This window comes from Plectropomus leopardus, chromosome 2, assembly GCF_026936395.1.
Source record: "Plectropomus leopardus strain MGB_pleo_1.0 chromosome 2, ASM2693639v1, whole genome shotgun sequence".
Taxonomy (NCBI): domain Eukaryota; kingdom Metazoa; phylum Chordata; class Actinopteri; order Perciformes; family Serranidae; genus Plectropomus; species Plectropomus leopardus.
In genome coordinates this window covers 30,856,370-30,879,159 of record NC_142177.1, presented here as the reverse complement: position 1 = coordinate 30,879,159, position 22,790 = coordinate 30,856,370, and the positions used below count along the sequence as shown (strand labels likewise).

General features: G+C 39.3%; 1 protein-coding gene across 2 annotated transcripts in view; it reads right to left on the bottom strand.

Moving 5' to 3' along the window:
• cacna2d3 (calcium channel, voltage dependent, alpha2/delta subunit 3) overlaps nucleotides 1-22,387 on the bottom strand; it is a 44,697-nt gene extending 22,310 nt beyond the window's left edge. The window contains exons 1-11 of one of the 2 annotated variants that reach the window (XR_015779562.1): nucleotides 22,088-22,387; nucleotides 19,441-19,522; nucleotides 15,751-15,978; nucleotides 14,177-14,293; nucleotides 10,343-10,402; nucleotides 4,824-4,986; nucleotides 4,151-4,282; nucleotides 2,356-2,416; nucleotides 2,075-2,225; nucleotides 1,792-1,866; nucleotides 1,606-1,695 (exon numbers count right to left, since the gene is read on the bottom strand). Coding sequence is in view for 1 of the 2 variants with exons in the window: in XM_088090802.1 (XP_087946928.1) it covers nucleotides 1,606-1,695; nucleotides 1,792-1,866; nucleotides 2,075-2,225; nucleotides 2,356-2,416; nucleotides 4,151-4,282; nucleotides 4,824-4,986; nucleotides 10,343-10,402; nucleotides 14,177-14,293; nucleotides 15,751-15,978; nucleotides 19,441-19,522; nucleotides 22,088-22,218 (1,290 nt within the window). In the remaining variant the exon portion in view is untranslated. The remainder of the gene's footprint in view (nucleotides 1-1,605; nucleotides 1,696-1,791; nucleotides 1,867-2,074; nucleotides 2,226-2,355; nucleotides 2,417-4,150; nucleotides 4,283-4,823; nucleotides 4,987-10,342; nucleotides 10,403-14,176; nucleotides 14,294-15,750; nucleotides 15,979-19,440; nucleotides 19,523-22,087) is intronic. The other variant, XM_088090802.1, reaches the window with a different exon arrangement.
• Between the last annotated feature and the right edge of the window lie 403 nt (nucleotides 22,388-22,790).

The following is a 22,790-nucleotide window of genomic DNA, read 5'->3' as shown; positions in this document are numbered from 1 at the left end:
GCTGATAAAATCTAATCAATTCCAAGTCTTGCTCGTTTGAGAGGTAAGTCAATGATTTTGCTTTAAAATTCACCAAGGGAATGGGTTATAAATTTCGTATTATAAAATATTTTACTAAATGCTCGCTGTTTTATGATTCTGTTACATCAGTGGCCTGTGAGGAGGCGTCTTTGCTCTTTTGTATTTCTATGCTGCTCTTGTGAAAACGGTGTGAGGCTCTTCAAGTGAAGCGAGTTTCCTTTTGATTCACTCAACGATAGGCTTTATTTTGACTTCATTCACTGGGCGGTGTGTGCAACATTGAATTTCAGTAGTGGGCTACTGGCTACCTGATTACCATATTCATTGCAGGGCTTTAATTAATCTGACAAATGCAGAAGTAAAAGCTGCAGTCCCTCAGCTTCAGCCTCGCAGCCAAAGCTCGCCTGAAAACAGGGAGATAAAAGGAGGGCGGCGTGGCTCCTGGCCTTATCTGCTTTGTGTTCCAATCAGCCACGTTATTAATCATCGACATTAATTAGAGCCATTAATCACGATTCAGAATAGATGTGTCTGTGTTTGGAGGGCGGAACAGGGATACCGCTGGAGCGTTTCGACAGGCGACACACCTCCCAAACGCTCAAATATATCTGACTGGAATGTGCTGCTTCTTTTGATTAGCTGAGAACATGCAGAGGGTTGTACTCCAACACTTCCTGTCACTGAAAACAAATGTGGCTTGTAAAATTGAAGTTTTCCTGATGTTGTAGTCAAGTGGAGTCCTTCAGTTGAATGAAAACAAAGTGCATCCGTGATATATGAAAAATTCATTATATTTATGTCAAATTAATCAGTGAATAATTAATCATTTGATGAAAACTTATGAATACTCTACAGCATTGTCACACAATCAGTAAATAGTAAAAACAAAGTTGGTTCATCTGCTTTGTTGTACATGTGGAGGGATTACTGGGGCCCAAAGCTTCAGTGGACTCCTTGATCTTTACCCACAAAATGTCATTCAAATGAACCGGTGCCGACCAAGAAGAGATTCAAAAAGACCACAAAGAGATGCAGAGGAACTGCAATGAGACTCAAAATCACTACAATAAAAGGAGGCACAAAAATGATTCAAAGAGACGCAAAATGTCCTCAGAAAAACTAAATAACTACAAAGAGACACAAAATTACCCCCAGAATGGCACAAAATGACTACAAAGAGACACAGAATAACCAAAAAAAACTCCCAAAACAAAATCACTTCAAAGAGACAGAACTACCTAAAAGTGGCACAAAATGACTACAAAGAGACACACAATTACCTCAGAGAGTCACAAAATGACTACAAAGCGATACAAATTGACCAGAGGGGACTCAAATGATCTCAAAGAGCAACAAAATAACTACAAAACCACTACAAAGTCTGCGTGTCTTGATTCTTTGTAGGAAATGTGGTGACCTTTTGCATATATGTGCCCAGGAGCCTGATGAACCATAGTCCGCCCATGGTTACACATTATTTCGGTAGAATATAGACCAGGAGGATTTGTGTTTGCACAGCATTCCTATTATACTGACAGCTACAGAGCCGGCTGCTGAAGAGTGGTTTACTGTACTGGAACTTACATCATTTAGGATTGTAAACGCTTCGGCCAGAGCATCACCCAGCAGCCCGATCCCTTTGGCAAACAGCTTGTCCAGATGTTCGCGGAAATGCTAACAGATAAAGAGAGAAGCGGAAAAGAAATACTTAAAACATTAATCACTCAAACGCATCCTGATATGATCCATGTCAGATTAAACTCGACTCACATCTTTATTGGTTCTGTCGGCTCGGACCAGCGTGCCGTTCAAACAAGGCTCCACATAGTGGATCTCCTGATTATACTGAGGAGATATAACATTAACACAGATTAGTGTTCTCCGTGGAGGACTGAGCTCCAGTTATCTGGAACAGTTAACAGAAATGTCTTTGTTTGAAACTATTTTGTTAAGGTAAAAGACAGCAATAGACTAAGATTACGGTGGAGCACAAACATATTAACAAAAAAAAAGTCACAAACAGAAAAAAAGGTGACAGTTTAGTTTAAATTACTGCAATGATGTTGAAGAAGTCGTCATCTCCGAGTGTGTCTAATATGGAGGAGACAGTCTGCCTGGCGATGGTCAGCCTCAGTCCTTTCATGCTTCCACTGACGTCAACCAAGATAACAACATCTTTAGGAGACGTAGCTGCCTGAATGTACCTGAAACATGGAGTTAAATTTGTACAACATGTTGAGAACTTGTTCCCGTAATGAGGAAAGAAATAACACTTTATTTCAATATGATGCAGCAACAAGAGCAGCACATTTTGTCTGCTATGTCGAGGCTTACCACTTCCTGTTTCTGCAGTCAAAGCCAATGACGCCATGTTCATCTGGATGCCACTTTACTCCTGTCACACAGAGCAGGAAGTCAATATGGAGAAAATATTAGATAAGATAACAGAAAAAAACATTTTGCAGTCACAAGCAAACTAAAACCTATATATTATGTTGTACATGCTCTTGTAAGAAGGTGGCTGCAGGCAATTAAAATCAACACAAACAATTTACACACTCACAAGAGTTACCAAAAATGCTTTATGTTTAAAAGGCTTTGACTTTGTAAGCTGGTGATCGATATTTTAGTTTTGATTTTTTAAACCCTATAATTAATGTTGGAAGAAGTAATCACATCCTTCATTTAGGTGAAAGTAATAATAACATGCTATAAATGTACTCCACTGTATGTAAATGTCCAGCTCTTAAAGTTTTACTTAAAAGTATCAAAGTATCAATAGTAAAGAAGTTGCACAGAAATCCTCTGTCAGATCTGTATTATTATTACCTTCTTGCTTATGTTTTGGTTTGGTTTGTACATTTGTCAGCACAAATACAGCAAAACTACAGGGCCGGTTTTCATGAAACTTGAAGCAAAGCCCGAGGAAGAACCCTTAAATTTTGGAGCTGGTCTGACTCATGGGGTAAATACACAAAGTTTTTTTTTTTTACTTTTGTTATCATTGCAACATGGAGCAGTTGGCCTTGGTGAATGTCTGTTCTCTGGGTGCCCTCTTAGTTATATTATTGGATCATATATATGCAATTAAATGCATTTTTCTCTCAGTACCCCTTTTTAAAGATAAATGCTGTCCTATTTGAAGACAAAAAGCCACAGTTTTGGTTATTTCACCTGAGAGATTTCTTTGTTTTGTCTTTTGTTTCTCACTGGTTTGAAGTGGGCAGGGTTCAGGTACATGTGGTGTACTTCTGAGCTCCAACCAGGATTTAGTAAAGACTGAATATAAATATGATAACAGCTGATAACAGTAGGTTGACTTAACTGACCAAGATGCGTCATATTTAATAATGTCACTGTATATTTTTTATGTTAAATCTGAAAGGTAACTGGAAAAAGTATAAAAGTGAGATATTTCGCTTTCAAATTAAATGGGGTAAAAGCATCAAAAAATAAAAGTACTCATAAAAAAAGAGCACCTCAAAATGGTACTTAATGTATGTACTTAATGTACTTTTTCACCACTGCCTAGTATGAGCAAAATATTGAGAACTATATTGTTTTTTTCGCTCTTTGGGTATTTGTAGGACCTAAGCTAAAGGATAAAAAGAGCTCAGTTGAGTGTGATTTTCAAATAACATTTAAATGACGAATATGTTAGTAAAAGTGTCTTGTAAAGCTTGAATGACACATTAAACGCACAAAGTCTATATCTGTGAATCATCAGCTGTATCTTAACTCTGCAGCACTGCAGTTTCACATCATTGGGACGGGTGATGAGTTCGGTTGGATCCAGCAGACATGCACTGTTCCTCAGTGCGACTGTCGACCCACACGGGCAAATTCTGATTAATTACAGTCTGTATATATGCATCCTCTCTGATGGTCTGTAAAATTACAACATTAACCAAATTACCCTTTTAGTAATTCTAAATCATTTGTTCTGATCTGTTTTTTTTTCCCTGCGCTGACGGCTGATGGCTCCCTTGAGACAAGCCTTTCTTTTCCCACAGAGAGAGAGAGAGAGAGAGAGAGAGAGACAGAGACACACACACACACGCACACACACACTCTCTCTCTCTCTCTCACAGGAACAGACAGTAAAATAGGACTTAAGTCTGACACTCACCAGGGTACTGCCTGAAGAAACCCTTGGCGCTCCCAAAGTACTGCCAGATTAGTGTTGGGTCTCTTTCAAAATTATCTACAAACACTTTATTCAGTGCCTCGGACCAGTAAACTCCGTTCACTATGTCGGGGTCTGAGGAGGACGAGGGCAAACACACACAGCGAGGGAAGAGAGAGAAACAAGTAAATTAAATGGTGATAATAGTAATCATCCTGGTCACCATCACTGAGAGCACAGTTGACCTTTTGTCCCTTATTGACCCCCCTGAAGGAGATACAAAGCCTGTGACTAAATCATCCCCTCCGAGCCTCCCTTTGTGCTGTGAACACAGAGTTATGGGGAGTCCATTATAGCCAAACAAAAGCAGCCCTGGCGATACGCAGGCAGAGGTGACACACTCTGTTAAAAAACAAGAAGCGACTGAACAGCTAGCGTATGACAAACATCTTTCCCACCCTCCCCCTCTCTGCACTCTTTCTTTGGGAGCTCTGCAGTTTCTTTCCCTTTATGTCTGGACTGCCATCGATCCCCCAACTCCACTTCTCCCGGCCCGTGACACTGATACAGCTCCACCATTTCTCACTTTCACCGCTTACTTTCCCTCCTCCTTTTCTCCTCCCCGTTCATCAGCTCGCAGAAGGTAAATAACGCCGGCTGCTGGCTGAGCTCTCACCTTTGTTGTACATGTTGGTGGGTACCTGCACCACGCTGAGGCTCAGGTTGACGGACAGGTTATTGAAGTGGTCGTTGGGCTCCAGGAGGAACTCTCCTCCCAGCTCTACATTATTGCCCTCCTCATCCACTTCATTGATCAGCACGGCGTTGAAGTACTCGTACTGTGGAAAAGAGGGAATGTGGCAAATGTTAACTGGAATAAAACTGTAATAGCAGTGTTGACATTAACTGTTTGATTCACATTTTCACAAGTTTATCTAAAAACAATATTCCCCACATGCATATTGAAAGAACCTGGTCTCACTCGCAACTTGTCAAGTACCAGTCTCAGACACTGATGCAAAGACGCAACCTTTAGCAGCAGTATGAGGAAACCAAGGCGGCGGCATTTGTTTATGCTCCGGGCAGCATGAGGTAGAGCATGAGGCTGATGCAGGAGGAGATGTCGATGAGTCACACAAACTCTAGATTTTCACCAAGGAGCGCACTGTTCTTGTCCCAAGTGAAACCAAAAGTCAATTGAGTTTTATTAATAATGACGCGGTGTGCTGGTTATTGTTGTATGCTATGCTGGTAATGTATGCCATATGATGTTCCATTTTGTTAGTCCAAAGCGTACATCTTTTAAGGCAAACCATGGTGTTTTTATCATACCTAACCACTTTTTTTATTGGTTAAAGTTTAATTTGTTTAGTTTGAGGAGGTGATACTTATAACAAGCGCAGATTAACATGCTGTCCCTGAATGTCCAAAACTGATGCGGGAAGGATACACATTGAGTGTCCTATTTTTTTCATGGCAGGCCACTGACCAATCATCGGTAGAACAGTTTTTTATCTTAATGTGATCATTTGCCCTGTCAATACTGGCCATCAGGAGATCTCTTCATAATGTGAATTCAATGAAAGTGATGGGGGAGAAAATCCTTGGTACGTGCAAAAAGTGTACTCTAAAGTTCAGTCTAAACAGTCTGAATGTCCTCCAAAGTTACCGTCTTTTTAGTATAAATTCTCTCTTTGTGTTTCCCCTGACAGTGTTACTGCAGCAGAGGGATAATAAAGCAAAGATGGAATTCAGGACTGACTTTGTCCCCCATCTTTTCACAGCCAAATTTAAAGTTTATTTGCCATATGCACAATCATACAAGTATAATGCGTACTGAAACGCTTATGTACCTGTTCAGAAGCCAGTAAGTACTGGAAGAACAATTACAGCAACAAAAAACTGTATGCACATATAAATCTAAATATTGTTTTAAATTAACCAAACCCTCAAGGGGTTAAATAAATGTCCCTCATGTAAGTTATGTCTTTCAAAAATCTTTAAAACTGCTAACACCAAAGTAAAATAGACAGAATGAAGTCATGCAAAGTGTCACAATAAAACCAGAAAAAAAAATGTGCAAATTGATCAAATATAAAGACAGGAGGGCTTCTACAAGGTCTGAATATCAAGTTACATTATTACATTACATTTATTAGGAAAAGGCTTTTTATTTCCACCACATGCACATGCCACACGGCAAGGGTAGGTTTCATTTCAACACTGTGGGACACATATGAAATGGGAGGCAGGAGGATGTCCTACCCCAGGACATTTTGAGAATATAACTCTTAATTTTCCTAATTTTGGTAAATTTGTATGTACCAATTTGTGCATTTCCTGCAGATGCAGATGTCAATAATATGGGGTTTATTGCCTCTGCTTTGCTTTCTTTGTCAAAGCACTTTATAAACTGTAAACTGTGTTTTTAAGGGTGCTTTCTAAATTAAGTTACTATTATTAATTATATAGTCAAAATAAAAGACCTTCACTGCTGTCATGTTTTGTTCTTAATATTGAGGGGGTGTATCCCCTGTGCCCCCCCAAACATCTACGCCATTGCTGTTTGGGAGAAATTTGGGGGTTAAATATCTGCACAAGAGTACTTTGAAACATGGACAGGAGAGGAGGAAGCGAGGATAAATTAATCTGCTCTACCACCTGAGTCACAGCGACTCAAAATTAACATCCAGTCCAGTAAATATACTGTCAAGTATCCAGATTTTATCTTAATTTCTGTTTGGTTATTGCAGTTCTAAATGTTCCCAGTGTGTGAAAATGTGCACTAACTACAGCAGCTGTTATCGTCAATGGTCACCGAGGTCTAAGAACGTGCAAAATAGGACTTCATGACTGCCAGTGAAAGGTCTGGTCTCTCTAAAGTGAAACCCAACAGTTTGTCTGTCCTGTCCTTCACTGCCTGCCGCTGCAAAAGAAAGACTACCTCATCCTGTCTGAGCGGCCTCTCTGTGGCCTGTGGTCCTTATTGTCTGCACTGAGAGAGAGAGAGAGAGAGAGAGAGAGAGAGAGAGAGAGAGAGAGAGAGAGAGAGAGATGGAGGGGTGATGGACTCTACAGCATCACACTCGGGGGAGGCCGCGCGGGCATCACCATCAAGCAGCCCCTGACAGCTCATACCACGCCTGAGCAGCTCTCTGACGAGCTGCGGCAGGGCGGGCGGGGTGGTGGTGGGGTGTTGCTGCAGAGGGGGAGCAGCAGGGGAGAGAAACGTGCACTCTCAGCAGAACTGATAGTGCTGTAGAGAGGCACGTTAACCACCAGGGTTATTACTGTAGAGCAGGCCGTGAGACACTGCAGCTCTCTGAGACGCCCCACTGACTCTTACACTACTGCAGTTAGCTGGAGGCCCGACTGCAGAGATCTGCCCTCCATTACAGGCTGCCGGGCCTCACTGCGCGCACACACACGACAGCATCTGGAGATGGTGGGTCTCAGTAAGCTTTATTCTATACACTGAGGGTTAAACAGGCCCGGACTCTTACCTAACAGCTTCATAGAGTCGAAACTCATTCGTTCAGAAGCTGCACACTTCCTTGATGTTACGGATCACATTGTTCAAGGGTTTGTGTTGTTTAAGACGTTAAGTTATATATATGATCAAAAAATAAAACATACAACAAATTAGCAAACTACACCAGTGATACTCAACTTGCACTGGTCAGTTGTAAACAAACATTCATTATATTTAGTAGTACATAAATTAATTTCCTGTTTTAAATCTTCTGGCGTTTGCTGTCATCACTCATGTTTGCTAAGACACAAATTAATTTAGAGCAGTGCTGCACAGGTCAGATGTACGCAGGGGCATTTCAAGGATTTGAGAAGATTCAGGGGTCAGTGTCCCTTGATCCCCCTGACAGAGGTCCTCCACTGGCACTTTTAAAAAAAATCAACAAGCTCTATTTTGATCATTTTTAAATGCATTCTGGCACCTTATATAAATTACAAAAAAATCCCAGTGTGAGTGGATTTATTTTCGTGTGAATTAGAAGAATTCATCTATCATCCTATGCTGGCCTGATTTGGACTTATCTTGAGTATCACTGCTGTACACTTTATTCTACAAATCATTTACAGCATTATTCTGAAGCATCATTTAGTTATTGGTCATTTTTTTAATTTTAAAATGTTTAAACATCCTTTCATTGTTATTTTTTATTTTCTAATAATATAAGAATTGCAGAATACAGAATAAACAAAGATTCCTAAATTACAGGAACTTTTTTTTTACTCTTAAGCTTCAAATATTTCAGGGGCAATCACAAAAGCTGAAATTTAGGCCTTTATCTTGACAAGCTTTTTGCAGAAAGATTAAAGATAGCGTTAAAACGCACAAACAACATTTAATAAAAACTGTCTTCATTGTTTTAACTCTGATTATTTTTTAAGATGTTCCTGAATTTAAAGATCAGTTGGAGGCTTTTTCTAGGCCCACATAAAGCAAAATCTCTGTTAGCACTAAAACACTAAACCAAAGAAACATTACACTTAATAAAAAAGTCTGAACTAAGAGCCAAGTTTCTGTTGTTTCATCAGCCCTGATCTGCACACCCTTGAACTGGCGACGAGGCTTGGGTCAATGCAAAACACCCGGCTGTCCTGACACGAAACAGCTGAGATAAGAGCCGCCGGCTTATCTCATTGTGGTCAGTGAAATGGTGCGTGAAAAATGTGCGGTGTCAGGGGAGGCGAGGCTGGCTAAATGATGCCATGAGGAATAATATCATGACATTGCATCATTATCGCAGGTGGATATTGAATTTTCCTTATTATTTTTTATGGCCTCTGAGATGAAATGTGTGATAGGCCTGTGCTTTATGTCAAAGGCTTGAATAAAAATATACAAACAGCTTAAACTTAAAGTATACTTTTTTAATGCAAAGTTTACTGGAAAAAAACCAATAAGATGTTGCAGCAAAAATATTAAAACAATTTAATGAATTCTGGTATTCTTATGTAATCGTGGAGTCCAAATATATATTGTTTGATTTAATATTTACTGATTTAAAAGATGCCAAACTCTTTATGAATTATGGAGAAAAAGGAAACCTTGTTTTCTTACAGAAATAGTAGGGACAGTTCAATGTAGGTAAATTAAAAAGTACAGAGCAAACAAGTCCCACAGATACTTAAACCCATCTGCTTCAGGGGTGCGAAGCTATACTGTAGATATGTAGATGTGTAAATGTATAAGTAAAATATTTTCAAGGTTAATGGTGAAAACAAAACAATATTTGCATTATCATTTGTTAAAAATTGCAATCTTTTTTTTTTTGTTAAAGGTGTTTAAAGGTACAATCCTTTAAACACCTTTAGTAGTTGTGGCCCTGTGAGCAGCAGAGAAACGGGCAAAGAACAAGGTGACTCAAATGTATTCCTATGATGTAAATGCTACTATTAACTGTAAAGTGCTGCCGTTATTTCACTGTTTTTTTGCTCGGGTGGGTTTCCAATCTAGAGCCATGAAAGTGAAACAATGCGCCGCGCAAAAGAGTTTCATTTATCTTTGTCCACTGGACAGAGAGAGAGAGAGAGAGAGAGAGAGAGAGAGAGAGAGAGAGAGCTAATAAACGACAGAAATACTGCATTCCCTCTGCAGACTCTGAGGAAGCTCAGTGCGCTCTGGAAATCCGCAATGAGAGACGTTAAATAATGTCCTGAACAGAGTTTGAGCACACGAGCACGTCCTGTGAAATAATATTAAAATTAAAAAAGAGTCCAATACCTCTTGAGAAATGTTACTGGTTTAATCGAAATATTTTATCATGCAGCCCAGCCTTTAGTTCTGCATGCAACATCCGGACACATAACATCTCCAACACTGTATTACTCGGTTACTGTAGTGAACTTAAAGGCGCTGCAGAAGCACACACCTGCCCTAAAAACAGTCGCTGTGACTTATGACAGCATGGCGCTGCAGCCTTCAATATGTGCGACATTGCTTATCAAAAAAGCATTATGTATCGAAGCGCTGACAGGACATCAGTGTGAAGGGCGATGCCAGCGCAATTAAAGACGTTCAGGGCCTATTACCCTTCTCTCACCTTGCAGGCGCTCCTGCCCAACCCCAACTCAAAATGATTTATTCACAATCACACACCACATTTTTAATAATAATTTCCCACTTTCTTTTTTTCCCTTTTCTTTTTTTCTTTTGTTCGGGACAAAGCTCACCTGCAGGTCGGGATTATCCTCATGCTGATGGTGCGCTTCCTCTGCTGCCTCCACCAGCCGCTGCGAGGAGGGAAAACGGTGGTTATTAATGAGCGAAGCAATAAAAATATATGCAAACGACCAAATCCTTAGATAAAACGTGCAAATTTAGGCCTACTTTATAAAATACCCAGCTAGCAGGGAACGTTCCCACAACACTGGCTAACGTTACCTACAAGTTGCAATAATGTTTTAAAGAAAACATTTTAATCTAATGTTCAAAAAACGTTTTAAGGATGCTTTTTTTAAACTATTTTTTTTCCAAAAGAACGTTGAAATACACTTAAACACTGCAGAACATACAGTTGATCACCTTGTATTTATACACTGATGGATATGCAAGTCTGCTCATATGGTAATTACTCAGTGATCATCTTGTGAGGTCACATACACAGTCCATGTTTCCCAGTACTGCAGGAATTTATCAGTCCATAAATTTAATAACAAAGTTATTATTTCCATCCGTTGAATAGTAGTAACAACATGTATCCAGTCTGTCTTTGTTGGAGGTTCGGCCTGTAACCATTTTGTTTTAAGGATGTTTATCATTTCAAATAATGTCCCTTTAAGGTTAAATGCAGACAAAGACTTAATGTTTTAACTGCAACATTCTGAGGATGTTTTGGTGACTAAAACTTGCTAGCTGGGTACACGCTGCTCTTTAAAACTTCTCAGGTTTCCAGTACGTCCATTAATTCTCAGAAGTTTGTTCACAATCTGCTGCGCTCTGTATTTGTCAGACTTGCTGTTTACACATCGCTCTGCCACTCTGTTACTTTCAAACCTCGACAAATGTCATTCCACTGAAGAGGAACATGATGGAGGACCCCTGCTCAGATTAATCTTTGGATGAAATCCATATCCAGGTTTTGTTTTAAGGGACTGTACTTTATTTATCAGAGTAGCAGTTGGCTGGGGTGTGATTTCGGGGTTGTTTTTATATCATACCCCTCCCCAGAGCTACAGATATTTTTCCTTGAGCCTCCCTGAGTGACTGGAGGAAAATGCATGACCCTCCCTCCACCATAAATATGTCACTGTTTCTGGCTATGATAAATGGTGTGATTTTGGAAATTCTTAAGGAAAACATGCTTTTCACACAAACTTGCAGGTTTTGGGCTCCTGAAGATATTTAAAATAAATATAAAATATGACTATTTAAAAGATGAAAATCCCTCCCTCCCCAGTGCTTAAAAGGTATTTGAAGTGCCTCCCCAGTTGCACATCCTCCTCACCTCTTATAACTAATATACATTATGGTTTCATTTACTTTATACCTATTTTATATCCAGAGGTGAGCAAGCTTTTGTTGCTCTGTAACTCTGGAGCAGCTCTTCCTCTGTAATCAGAAGTGCAGGATCTGTGTCTTGCTTTAAGCAGCTCCTGAAAACTCATTTCTATAGATTGGCCTTTTAAATAAAATCATCCCTGTGCCTATGTATTGTCCTTATATATATGTATGTATGTGTTTATATATGTATATGTGTGAGTGTGCTTGAATTTGTATGTGTATATTTTATCTAAATGTGAAGCAGTTTGCAACTGTGAGTTTCAAAAAGTGCTAAATAAATAAAACATTTTTTCTTATCAATTTAATCATTATTATTATCATTAAGGTCATTAATGAATGATGCTAGTACTGTGAGTCTCTCCCTCCTTGGCAATCCTCATAGTATTTTTTTAAGGGAGAAAATATGCATAAAATGTGGGGCACTACTGTGGAGTGGTGCTGTGAGATGATTGATGGAGGGAGGTTGGAGCAGGATTTCACGCCGTGTACCAAAGCAGCGGTCGCCTCTGTAATAACTCGATTCTGGAAAATGTGCTTGGCTCTGTGTTTCCGGGGGAAATGCCACCTAAACGATACAGTCGCTCTCGCCTTCGGAGCCAAGCAGGTAATTAACGTCTGTCACAAATGTGTCAAAATAACTGCTATATAAACACAACTGAGGCGGTGGTGGCCAAATTCAATTGACCTCACGGTGAGATCACATGTCATCAGCAGTTGGCAAATAAAAGAAAAAAACATCTTGAAATAAATTTAATGTTTTCTGATTTATAAGAAAGAGTACTCTAAGTAGGCCTGTGCATAATTTTACTTCTGCAGACAGCCGACCTCCACTGCTTTATTGAGGTCACTGCCTCCTTTTTAAACTCACTTTTCAATTTGGAGCAAAGTGATGATGTCATCATATCGGGATTTATCACTGTGGCAGTGCGGGCTATTTTTTCTTTCCTGTGTGTAGTGTTTTACATAATTAAAAAAAAAAACAAAACCAAAACAAATATTATAATATCTTGATGCATCTCCGGGTGTAAGAGCATGTTTATTAAATTAAGCGTGTAATTTATAGGCTGAACTGTCATGAATTGTTGCGCACGTGGGATCAGGTTGCGGGAGATAAACGTTATCATTTCCCAGCAGTCCCTGCGAGGTGCAGCATTAAAATGGTTACAAGCTCCTCTGCACAGAGGTCGCACTCAGGCTGCAGCTGCGTCGCTGACAACAGATCAGGCCTGCACTGTAATCAATTACATGAAAGCATTTTCCAGACAAACCTTTTACATTAAGTACAGATTTAGCCTTTGAACATTATAGGTAACAGTAGTTTGAATTCTACAAAACTGATATGTGGAATTAGGGGGGTGTGCGAAAATTAGGCCTATTGTGTTGGCAAGGGGGGTTTTGTTTGACTTAGAAAACAAACAAGACCCTCTCCATATTTATAAACATAACTAATATCTCAAAAAAATATAAGTGTTCTCCTAAATAAAGTCCCAGTGAAACAGAAGATGGAACAACTCTAGCTTCTGCTCTGAGACGAATTTCCCAGTAAAAGGAAATATTTTAACGTTGTACAAGAGCCATTTGAAATCGAATCCTTCGCTTTTGACTGGATTGCTAAAAGTGGGCATGCTCAGATTTTAGTGCGATATGGAGCAACAGTGGCTCCACACCTCCCTCACAGTTAGATCAGCAGGAGGATGAAGGAGAGATGAATGTGTTAGATCTGCGCCATATTGTTTTTGGAAACGACAACAGAGGTTTTGCCCTCTGATAACCAAAAGCACATCTCTTCCTATATCTCTGTTAGCAAAAGCTACGGTCGGTGACGTGCAGTTCCATATGTGCAGGGTCGCTAGCTCATTGCCCAAACTCTCATTTGATTTGATGGATTTTTTAAACGGCCCTGAGGGCACAGTGAGATTTGAAACCTTTTCCCCTGGTTTTACGGAAAGAGAAACCACAAAGATTTTGATGTAAAAAGTAAAAATTCACATTTTTTAACATATATTTGGCATATAACAAGAGATCAATGATCAGTTGGGAACAGGATTAATACTGGTAAAATGTATTTTTCTTTTCATGTGGACTTTAAACCTTAATTTGTTAACAATAACAAAAATTCACATTCACATAGCTACTGAATTGCCCGTTAGAGGAAGAGTTTGCGATTGCAAAAATGCTGTCGAACTCAGCAAAATAATGCAGAATTCAATCAGTGATTATCAGTCATCACTCATGTGCAATATCAGTATATAACAAAATGTGCAATTTCTATACTTCTTATGGGCTTTAAAATGGATTCAGCCAATTTATTATATTTTGCTTATATACTGTTCACTTATTGTAGTGCTTTGTGTTTTTGGGCTGCTTTTTTTTCATAACTGATGCTTGGTATTTGCACTACCCCCTTTGCTGCTGGGACAAATAAAATATCTTATCTTATCTTAGAAATATGCATACAGAATAAAATGCTTTTTTCAAACACATATTTAACATTGTATACCTACCCTGGTGGCCTCTGCTTTTTTCCGAAACACTTCCTCCATCTTCACAGCCAGGTTTTTGACCAGTTTCACACCATCAATTTCTTCCACTCTGACTGACTTTTCGGGTTCTTTATATTTCTGAAACCAGAGAAAAAAGTGTGGCATTTACAGGGGAGACGAACGTAAATCTTTGAACACTGCATGTGAGAAAACATACTACAATCTCACTGAGCACATGTGGCTGATAAACTCATTGGGAGTGTCTTAAATGTCTACTTATTAGACAAAAAAAAAAAAACATTAAGATAATCATCTTTATCTGTGCAACGTTTTAGAGCACTTTTGTTTCACTGCGTCCCACTCCAGAGAGATGGGAATTGTTAAACAAGGCTTATAAGGCTTCACATGTTGGCTGACAAGCTGCATGCAGCCAGTCTCAGATGAACGCTTGATAAAACCCTCCCTGCAACACAGAATGATTGATAGTCTTTATCCCGTCTCAGTCATTGGCTGCACGTGCTGCTTCTCTCTCTCTGATTGGCTGGAGATGGTCATGTTGGGTGGCCGGGGGGAGGAGGCGGGGCTGGATCTGAAGGCTATGCATGGTAAGAGGGTAATTGAAATGGAGTCAAAGCACAGGAGAAAGATAATAACGTGTCAAGCTTGGGCGATTCTGGGTAATGAACTACACCTCACATAATGCTGATTCTGCTGTATGCACAGGACCTCCAGTGATACAGAACAAAGCCCGCCACAGCTCAGAGGAATATAACATTACATAATCCCACACCTGCCTGGGCAAACACACACACACACACACACACACACACACACACACACACACACATAGATGCCAAATAAAAACAAAAACCCTGATCCTCTAATGCTGTCCAGCCAGCTACATCACACACACTTCCAGAAACCTTATCTAAAAATAAACACAGGCCACGTCGGGCTCACAGCACATATTCTAACACATTACACATTGTGTGGACACAAAAAACACACACACACCAGTACATGAGGCGACAAATTACCTACTGAAAGGAAGAGTGTGGGCTCGCAGTGGAGCAGAACAGTTCATTTCACGCCTGTCCTCCTCGCCTCAGCACCCCGAGTCCCCCGCTCGCCCTCCTCCTCCTCCCTCACACTCCTCCAGTCATCAGGAGGTTAAGCCCCATCTATCAAAAGCTCTGATCATGATTATTGATTAGAGTAATGGCCAACGCAGGAGTGAAGCCGGGAGCCTGAAGAGCCCTGGTGTTCCCCCTTTTGCAGAAATCTTAGTAAAATCGGGTAATTCACCATAAAAGCATCTAATGATCAGCCTTAATGACCAGCCCCTAACGACCCGTCAGCTCGCTCACAGCTCACTGCTTTGTGCTGACTGGCTCGGCACAGCTCTCTCCAGACATGCCTCCATGAACAGGAGCACAAGCAAAGTGCTTACATACACACAAAAACAGGGGACAAATCTTGCAGGGCATATTGCAAAAAATGTTTTTGTGCAAAGATCAAATGAATATTTGGTAACAAACGGAAGAACAGTGCTTCAGCTTCCACCGCAGTTTGAATCTCATCTTATATTTAATCACCTCAGGGCAAGGAGGTCCCAGGTTTGGACCCAGGAGCCGCTTCCTGAACGCAGTCTGAATGCTCTCCCCATATTTGCGTGGACTTCCTCTGGTGGTTCCTCCGCTCTCGTCCCACGCTCCAGGACATGCAGCGTTTTTAGAGTTAATCCTGCTGCTGCCCTTGACTGTGGCGCCGGCCTCAGAGCTGGAGTTGGTCCCCGGACGCGGCGCTGTGATTGCCCACAGCTCCTGAAACAGTGAGGATGGAATAAAAGCAGAGGATTAACAAGTTAGACTGACAGGAAGGTCCCAATTGGATCGGAGGGATCGGTATCGGGCCCGATCAACGCATTGATCAGGATCAATTATATTGAGTATGCGCCCCACCTGATCCTTTGTTTACGTCTGCTGTCACACAGGTGTCTTAAACACAAGAGCAGCAGATATTCAGGTTTTATTTTTATGCTGCTAATCCAATTAGTAGAGACTGATTTTTTTTCATTTTCAACTGGAGCTGCTACACCACTTTGAGTGTAACTGAAATTTTCAATGAACTAGTTTTATTATGATGCTGCAATAAGCGGAACTGTAACCGATTATATTTGTTGTGATGGTAATGTTAAAGTTCAGCTATAACAGTACTCTGAAGTGGGATAATCATTGTATGACTAATTAATGGCGTTCTGTACTTTTATTACGATACTACGCTAAGTGGATGTGAGAGCAATTTCCGAAGAGACATTTTAGTTTGTTTAATTTATTATTTTGTTGAAAAACCAAAACAAATGCTGCAATATGTGGAATTGTGATAAGAGCCATATAAAAATATTTTTAGTTTGTTTATTTTGTCATTTGTAAAAAATAAAATAAAACCCTTTACGGAACTGTTTAGATGCAAACATTTTTCCTGTGCTGCATTGCAGAGCTGATAAACTGTCAAGTATATACATTGCATTGATTTTAATAACTTTGAAGTACTTGAAGCATGCATTGTGCAGCTGTATTATCCAGGTGAATACAAGTATCAGATTGGGACTCTATCGACAGATACTCAATATCAAATGACTCGGATCAGGATGGGGGGCAAAACTAAAACTTAATTGGGACATTTGTAATGACTGATCCCTGTGTCTATAGCAGCTATTTACTTTGCTTCTGTAGGTTCAGTTACTCAGTGTCACAGCTGAAAACAGTCTCCGCAAGATTTATAGCATATATAGTGTCAATGTATGCCATGTTCACCGAGTGACCAGAAAAACAGGAAACCACTGAGCAGTCCAAATACAACTCTGAAAATTAAACTCAGTCGTCACAGAGACATTGATTCAGTTTTGTTGTCATTCTTGACGTTGAAATTTGTAATGTTCTTGAATTAAAACGCATAATTGTAGGCCGCCTCTAATATTTCTGATCTTCCATACTGTAAGTCAGTGGTTCTTAACCTTTTTTTCCTTAAGGGAGTAAACTGACGGCGCATAACTAAGTGACATATCTTATTGATATTTCATATTTTACTCTAAACAACGACAGTACAGAACAACTACTAAACTACACGATTAGCCCAAATAGTGAACACAATAGCTTTTGTGGAAAATGAGTGATTTAGATGCATTTTTGAGCAGATTATTTCATGTACATTTTAAATCAGACATGATTCTGATTTGGGTACAGTCCTAGTATGTCTAAAAATTACATCAAATTTTAAAATAACAATTTCATTTCATTTTCTTCAAAGAGATTAAGAAATGTTAACCTACTGTATTTAAGTTTCCTCAAATTCCTTAAAATCATAAAGGGATATTGACCTCTAAGTGAAGCTTTTGGGACCCCTAGGGGGGTCCACACCCCCAGGTTGGGAACCAGTGATGTCAGTCATTCATATAGCACTGAAAACATCTTTCACAACAATGCAGTAAATTCAACTCTACACCACAAACTACCTCACAACAAATGGAATTTGGGAATAAACATGCATAAAGCTGAAATAGAAAATTAAAACGGGATATTTAAGGTTTTATTTACTTCATGACGACTTTACTGTAGTTTGTTTTACAACACCCAGGATATAAACCCAGCATGCATTATGTGCAACCTGATGAGAAAATAAAGTTTACACTGCTGATTAGACAGAAAAGAAACCTGAGACATCAGAGTCTATAACCTTAAAAAGACATTATTTCCTTTGGCTATAACCTAAAGTGCTGGTAACCTCCTGTACATGTTTGAGGTGTGATAGATAGACGTGCAGGTATATAACCCTTCATCAGGGTTTAACTGAGCTTCCTGTGCATCCTCCATCACACACTCCAGCTTTAATCAGACTCAACCTTGGAACTTTAATGTTAATTTAATTTATTGTGCAGATCCCAGTTTTTAAATATACTACATTATAATATAAAATAGTCAGGCTGCATTTTATAGCAGCACATATAAAATAATGCAAAAGATTTACACACACATAGTGTGCTGGGTTTGAATATTTCACAAATTATCATATAATATGTTGAAACGAGTAGATAAATATTTTTTTTAAAAACTGCCGCAGAGAGTGTTTATACTTTTTCTAAATGTAAAACTTCGTAACTATGAAATAACTTTTTATTTTTGTGGCTTTTGCAATCTGTGTGCATAGTTTTACTGTCCACTCTGTCTCTCTGCATTTTCTCTCTTTTCTCTTATTTTGTAAAGTGAAAATTTCCTGAATTATTAACAAAGGCATAGGTTTAGTTTCAACATTTGGGAGGATACACATGAGATGGAGGGTTCTGGGGTCCTGCACCAGAAAATTTGAGCATCAAACACTTAATGTCCTGCATTTTGGTTAATTTTTTATGCACTGTTTTGTGACTGTTCTGCATGAATTTAAGGTGTAAATATCTTTAATTTATTAAAAATAAAAGTCCCCTGCTACTTTCATGTTTTTGGGGGGCATGTGCACATGTTTTAAATGTTGAGGAGGAAGTGTCTACTGCGTCCCTCCTCAAATCTACACTTGTGCTTATTAAGGGGAAATTTAAGGCTAATGATTTAAATGCCATGAATGTAAAGCGTGTTTAACAAATCACCTTTTATCTACATAAAAAAAATCTAACATGGCTAAACGACACTTAAAACACATTATCAGCGTGCCGATAAACTGTTCACTGTTCATCCACCTGACTCACTGGAGGCCTGTAAACACCACAGAGCCCACCTTTACCATCCAGTGTCAGAGGGTTAAATCTACGGCACTGGGTCATCACTCAATTCTCTGCTTTCACTCATCATATCAACATATCAAACGCACACACACACTTATTCAATTTGTCTCCTTGTCGCATTCATATCCAGAGGTTGAAACTCTTGACTCCAGAGAGTTAACTGGAGAGATGAGATGAGAGAGGAATCACAGCCGTGGTTAATGGGCCGTGTCAGGTACACACACACACACACACACACACACACACACACACACACACACACACACACACACACACACACACACACACACACACACACACACACACACACACAGCTCTGTCCCTTCCAAACACACCTGAGTCTCCTCTAAAATAACGCATCAGCATTCAGCTGAGAAACATGAATGTCTCTGCAGCCATCAGAGAGGGAATACAGCATTACATCGCACAATATGTGTAACTACATGACCATCAGACAAAAGGGGAACAAATGCATCTGTGTTCAAACAAGACTGGAAAATAAGATGAATACCTTTTGCAGCAGCTGGGATCCAGAATATTTTGCAGAAATGGATTTAATTTCTCCACCAAATGCTGAAGCCCAGAGTTTTACGCTACAACACAAAACAGACACAAAAAAAACAGTTAAGCCAACAGTATTGCGGAATAATGTGCATAAAAATGTGAAAAGAAATACATAAGTACAGAAATACAGAAAGGTAAGATAGAAGATTAATAGGGAATCACAAAAAATCTGCACTGTAACACATTTTCCTGTAAAATTACAGATAAGCACTGGCAGCTGTGGTTGCCAGCATCCTACCGTTCTTTATGGGGTCAATATTGTAAGTTTTTTCAGCGCCATATTATCATTAAATTTATTATAGTATTTCACAGTAGAATGTGACGTTTACAGTGTAATATTGGCTCCACAAAGAATCAAGATTTACAGTGTTATACTGTATTTTTAAAAAAAAATGTTGCCGTATTTTTACAGCAGTTTAGTACAGTGTAGATTTGTGCTGAATGACATGTACTTGTCAGGATTCTTGGCGTTACTTTAAAGTGTCAAAATTGTACATTACTGTTAGAATTTGCCTCCAAAAAGCATCAAGATTTATAGGGTTTTACTGTATTTTGCTGCTAGAATTTACAGAAATTTGTTACAGTGCACATTTGAAACAATTTATGACAAACTATATGAGGTTCAAGTCTGAGCATCAGTCATGGACGCAGCTTTAATCTCGTGTTTCCTCCTCCCCACTGAATACTCTCTGTCCTTTTCTCACCCCAGCTCCTTCAATCTCTCCTCAGCTGTCATTTTCTTTCAGCTTTTTTTTTTTCACACCATCAGTCAAAAGATTATCGTCATGGCCCGGTGTCCCTGACCTTCACTCTCCTGACAGATGATCCCTTGTAATTTTTATGATCTATACTGTAGTTACTGGAGCTCTTTCTATGAAACTGTACAAGACTCTGGCTGAGTGTAGCAGTAAAATCCTGCACCTAAAGTGTCGAACAAAGTTGAATGTAACTGTCCTACGGGAGACGTAGATGCTGCTTCAGGAATGTGGCCTGTTTTAAGGATTCAGAAATTAAGGAAAACTACATAAATAAACAAAAATAATGATAAAGACTTGTAGTTATGTGCGGTGGTTAAACTGCAGGACCAACTTTTCAAAAACAGCTCAGAGGTATTTTTATAAGCACAACCTTTTCCCAAACACTTTCCTCCCAAATATGTAATAATTTAACCTCACTTTTTTCCATCTGATGTTTTTTACTAAACTAACCATTTAAAGACCAAACAGGAAAATGTTCCGGCAAGGTTGTTTTTTTTTTCTTTTAGAAGTGCGCAGTCTAGCAGTTTTTGAGTTTGTACACACAATTAAAAATAAATAACTCTGTTATGACTGTTACTTGGGGATGAAGTAAACTTTTGAATATGCATTTCCATTTTATTTTATTGTGGATTTTCCACAGTCTTGTGTTTAAACTGTTTAAGGTAGAAAAAGGAAACAATTCTGACCCGGATAGCAAACATTCTGCAAAGGAGGTTCCTCAAACAAAAGGTTTTGCACTTAAAAAAAAACCAAAACCACCTTATCTTTTGCAGATACAATCTGACATATAAAGAAAACTGTGACACATCATCCCTTCATTATTGTTATGATCTGACAGTTTGAAATGATTTGATTACACTTGCAAATGCCTGCAGAATTGTGAACTGTATCAATGTAAAGTTTTAGGAAAAGTTTGTAAAACTGATTTTTAGAAAAAAGACCTGTGCTTTATTAATGTTTGACTTTATGTGATAGACCTTCATAATTGTTACCATATGTCCGACATTACTTTACAGAACAAAGACTTTACTATGGTTAGGTAGAAGCTCACATAATGTCAATACAGCTATATAAAATAATTATAAAAGATGCATAATTCTAAAAATTTAAAACAGTTAAATTAACCGCTCGAAACCTGGAGCGACGCCACTTTTCTTGTGCTGCATTCAAACGCCTTTCACGAGTATTTAAATCTTTGAACCCTGAGCAAGTTCCTTTGATTTCTTTCAAAAACATGGAAAAAAGGTAATTAGCAACTAGGCAAATGTTTTGTTTTTTTTTAAAAAAAGCTGGCAAAAAATATCCTGACATCTATATTTACAGTTATCATGATTTATATATTTGAAATTATTTTACAGAATTATTATAATCTTAGGCAGTTTATTCAGGTAATTTCTTTGCTTTTTTTTTTTAAACGTTCAAAATTTTGTTTAATTGCAGGGGCAGGGGAGTAATTTTTTGCTGTACTTTTTACTAATTTCTTGTTCATTTTTGGATAATTTCTAATAAGTAGCTCTTTGCCTTCTTCATACGTTTTTGAAAGAAATAAAGCCAATTTGCCCAGGTTTTTAAAGGGTTAAACTCGTCATTTTGGTCGGTTTAAGGCAAACAGCCATTATGACAAACATGATTCAGATGCATTTAGAGATTTTCACCAAAAAAATCCCAATCTTTTCTGCAGCTGTAACCGGTTAAAAACTTCTTAAATGAAATTAAATCTTTGAAAATACCACTAAAAAATGAGTACATCTAATTGCAACATTTCCTGCCTGTAAAAGAGCCACTTAACATGAATTATACATAAAAGAAAAAGTTGCAGAGCTGCTTCTCACTCACACAGACAGAGGGATCCCTTGCTGGGACCCCGTCACCTCCACCACGTTCAAGCCGACGAGGATCCAGAGCAGGAGGAGGCTGCTGCTGCTGCTGCACATGTGCGAGAACAGGATCCTCCACTTCCACAGCATCTTCAGCCGCGCTTTGAAAATATCTGTACAGTAAAAAAAAAAAAGAAATCCATTAACAGCGGCAGCACCGTGCACAACTGCTGGACCCCGGTGCACCGTCTCCAGCCGCGGCACGTCCCCTACTGTATATGAGAGAGAGAGAGAGAGAGAGAGAGAGAGAGAGAGAGAGAGAGAGAGAGAGAGAGAGAGAGAGAGAGCATCATCACCCCACAGCTGCCTCTCTCTCAAAAGGGAAACCCCCCTTCAGCCAGTCGCCTCTCTGCTGCAGAACATTTTTTATTTGCGGAAACGTGTCTAAACGTGTCTTCTGCGTGTTCGCAATAAAGCATGAAAATCGTGAATCTTGCGGAGGTGAAGTCAGCAGCAAGAGAGGGGGGGGGGGGTCCTCCATTCAGCCTCCAGCTGAGAGGAGCAGCGTGGACAGGTGTCATCTGCCACAGAGCTACAAAGGGACACAAAATTCAGCTGCAAAACGGTGAAAAATTAAATGCTAAACTTCTCTTCTACGGCTGTTGAGAAGTTGTTGCGTTTAACGCTGACGCTGCATTATACTGTACACGCTCCATGTGCTG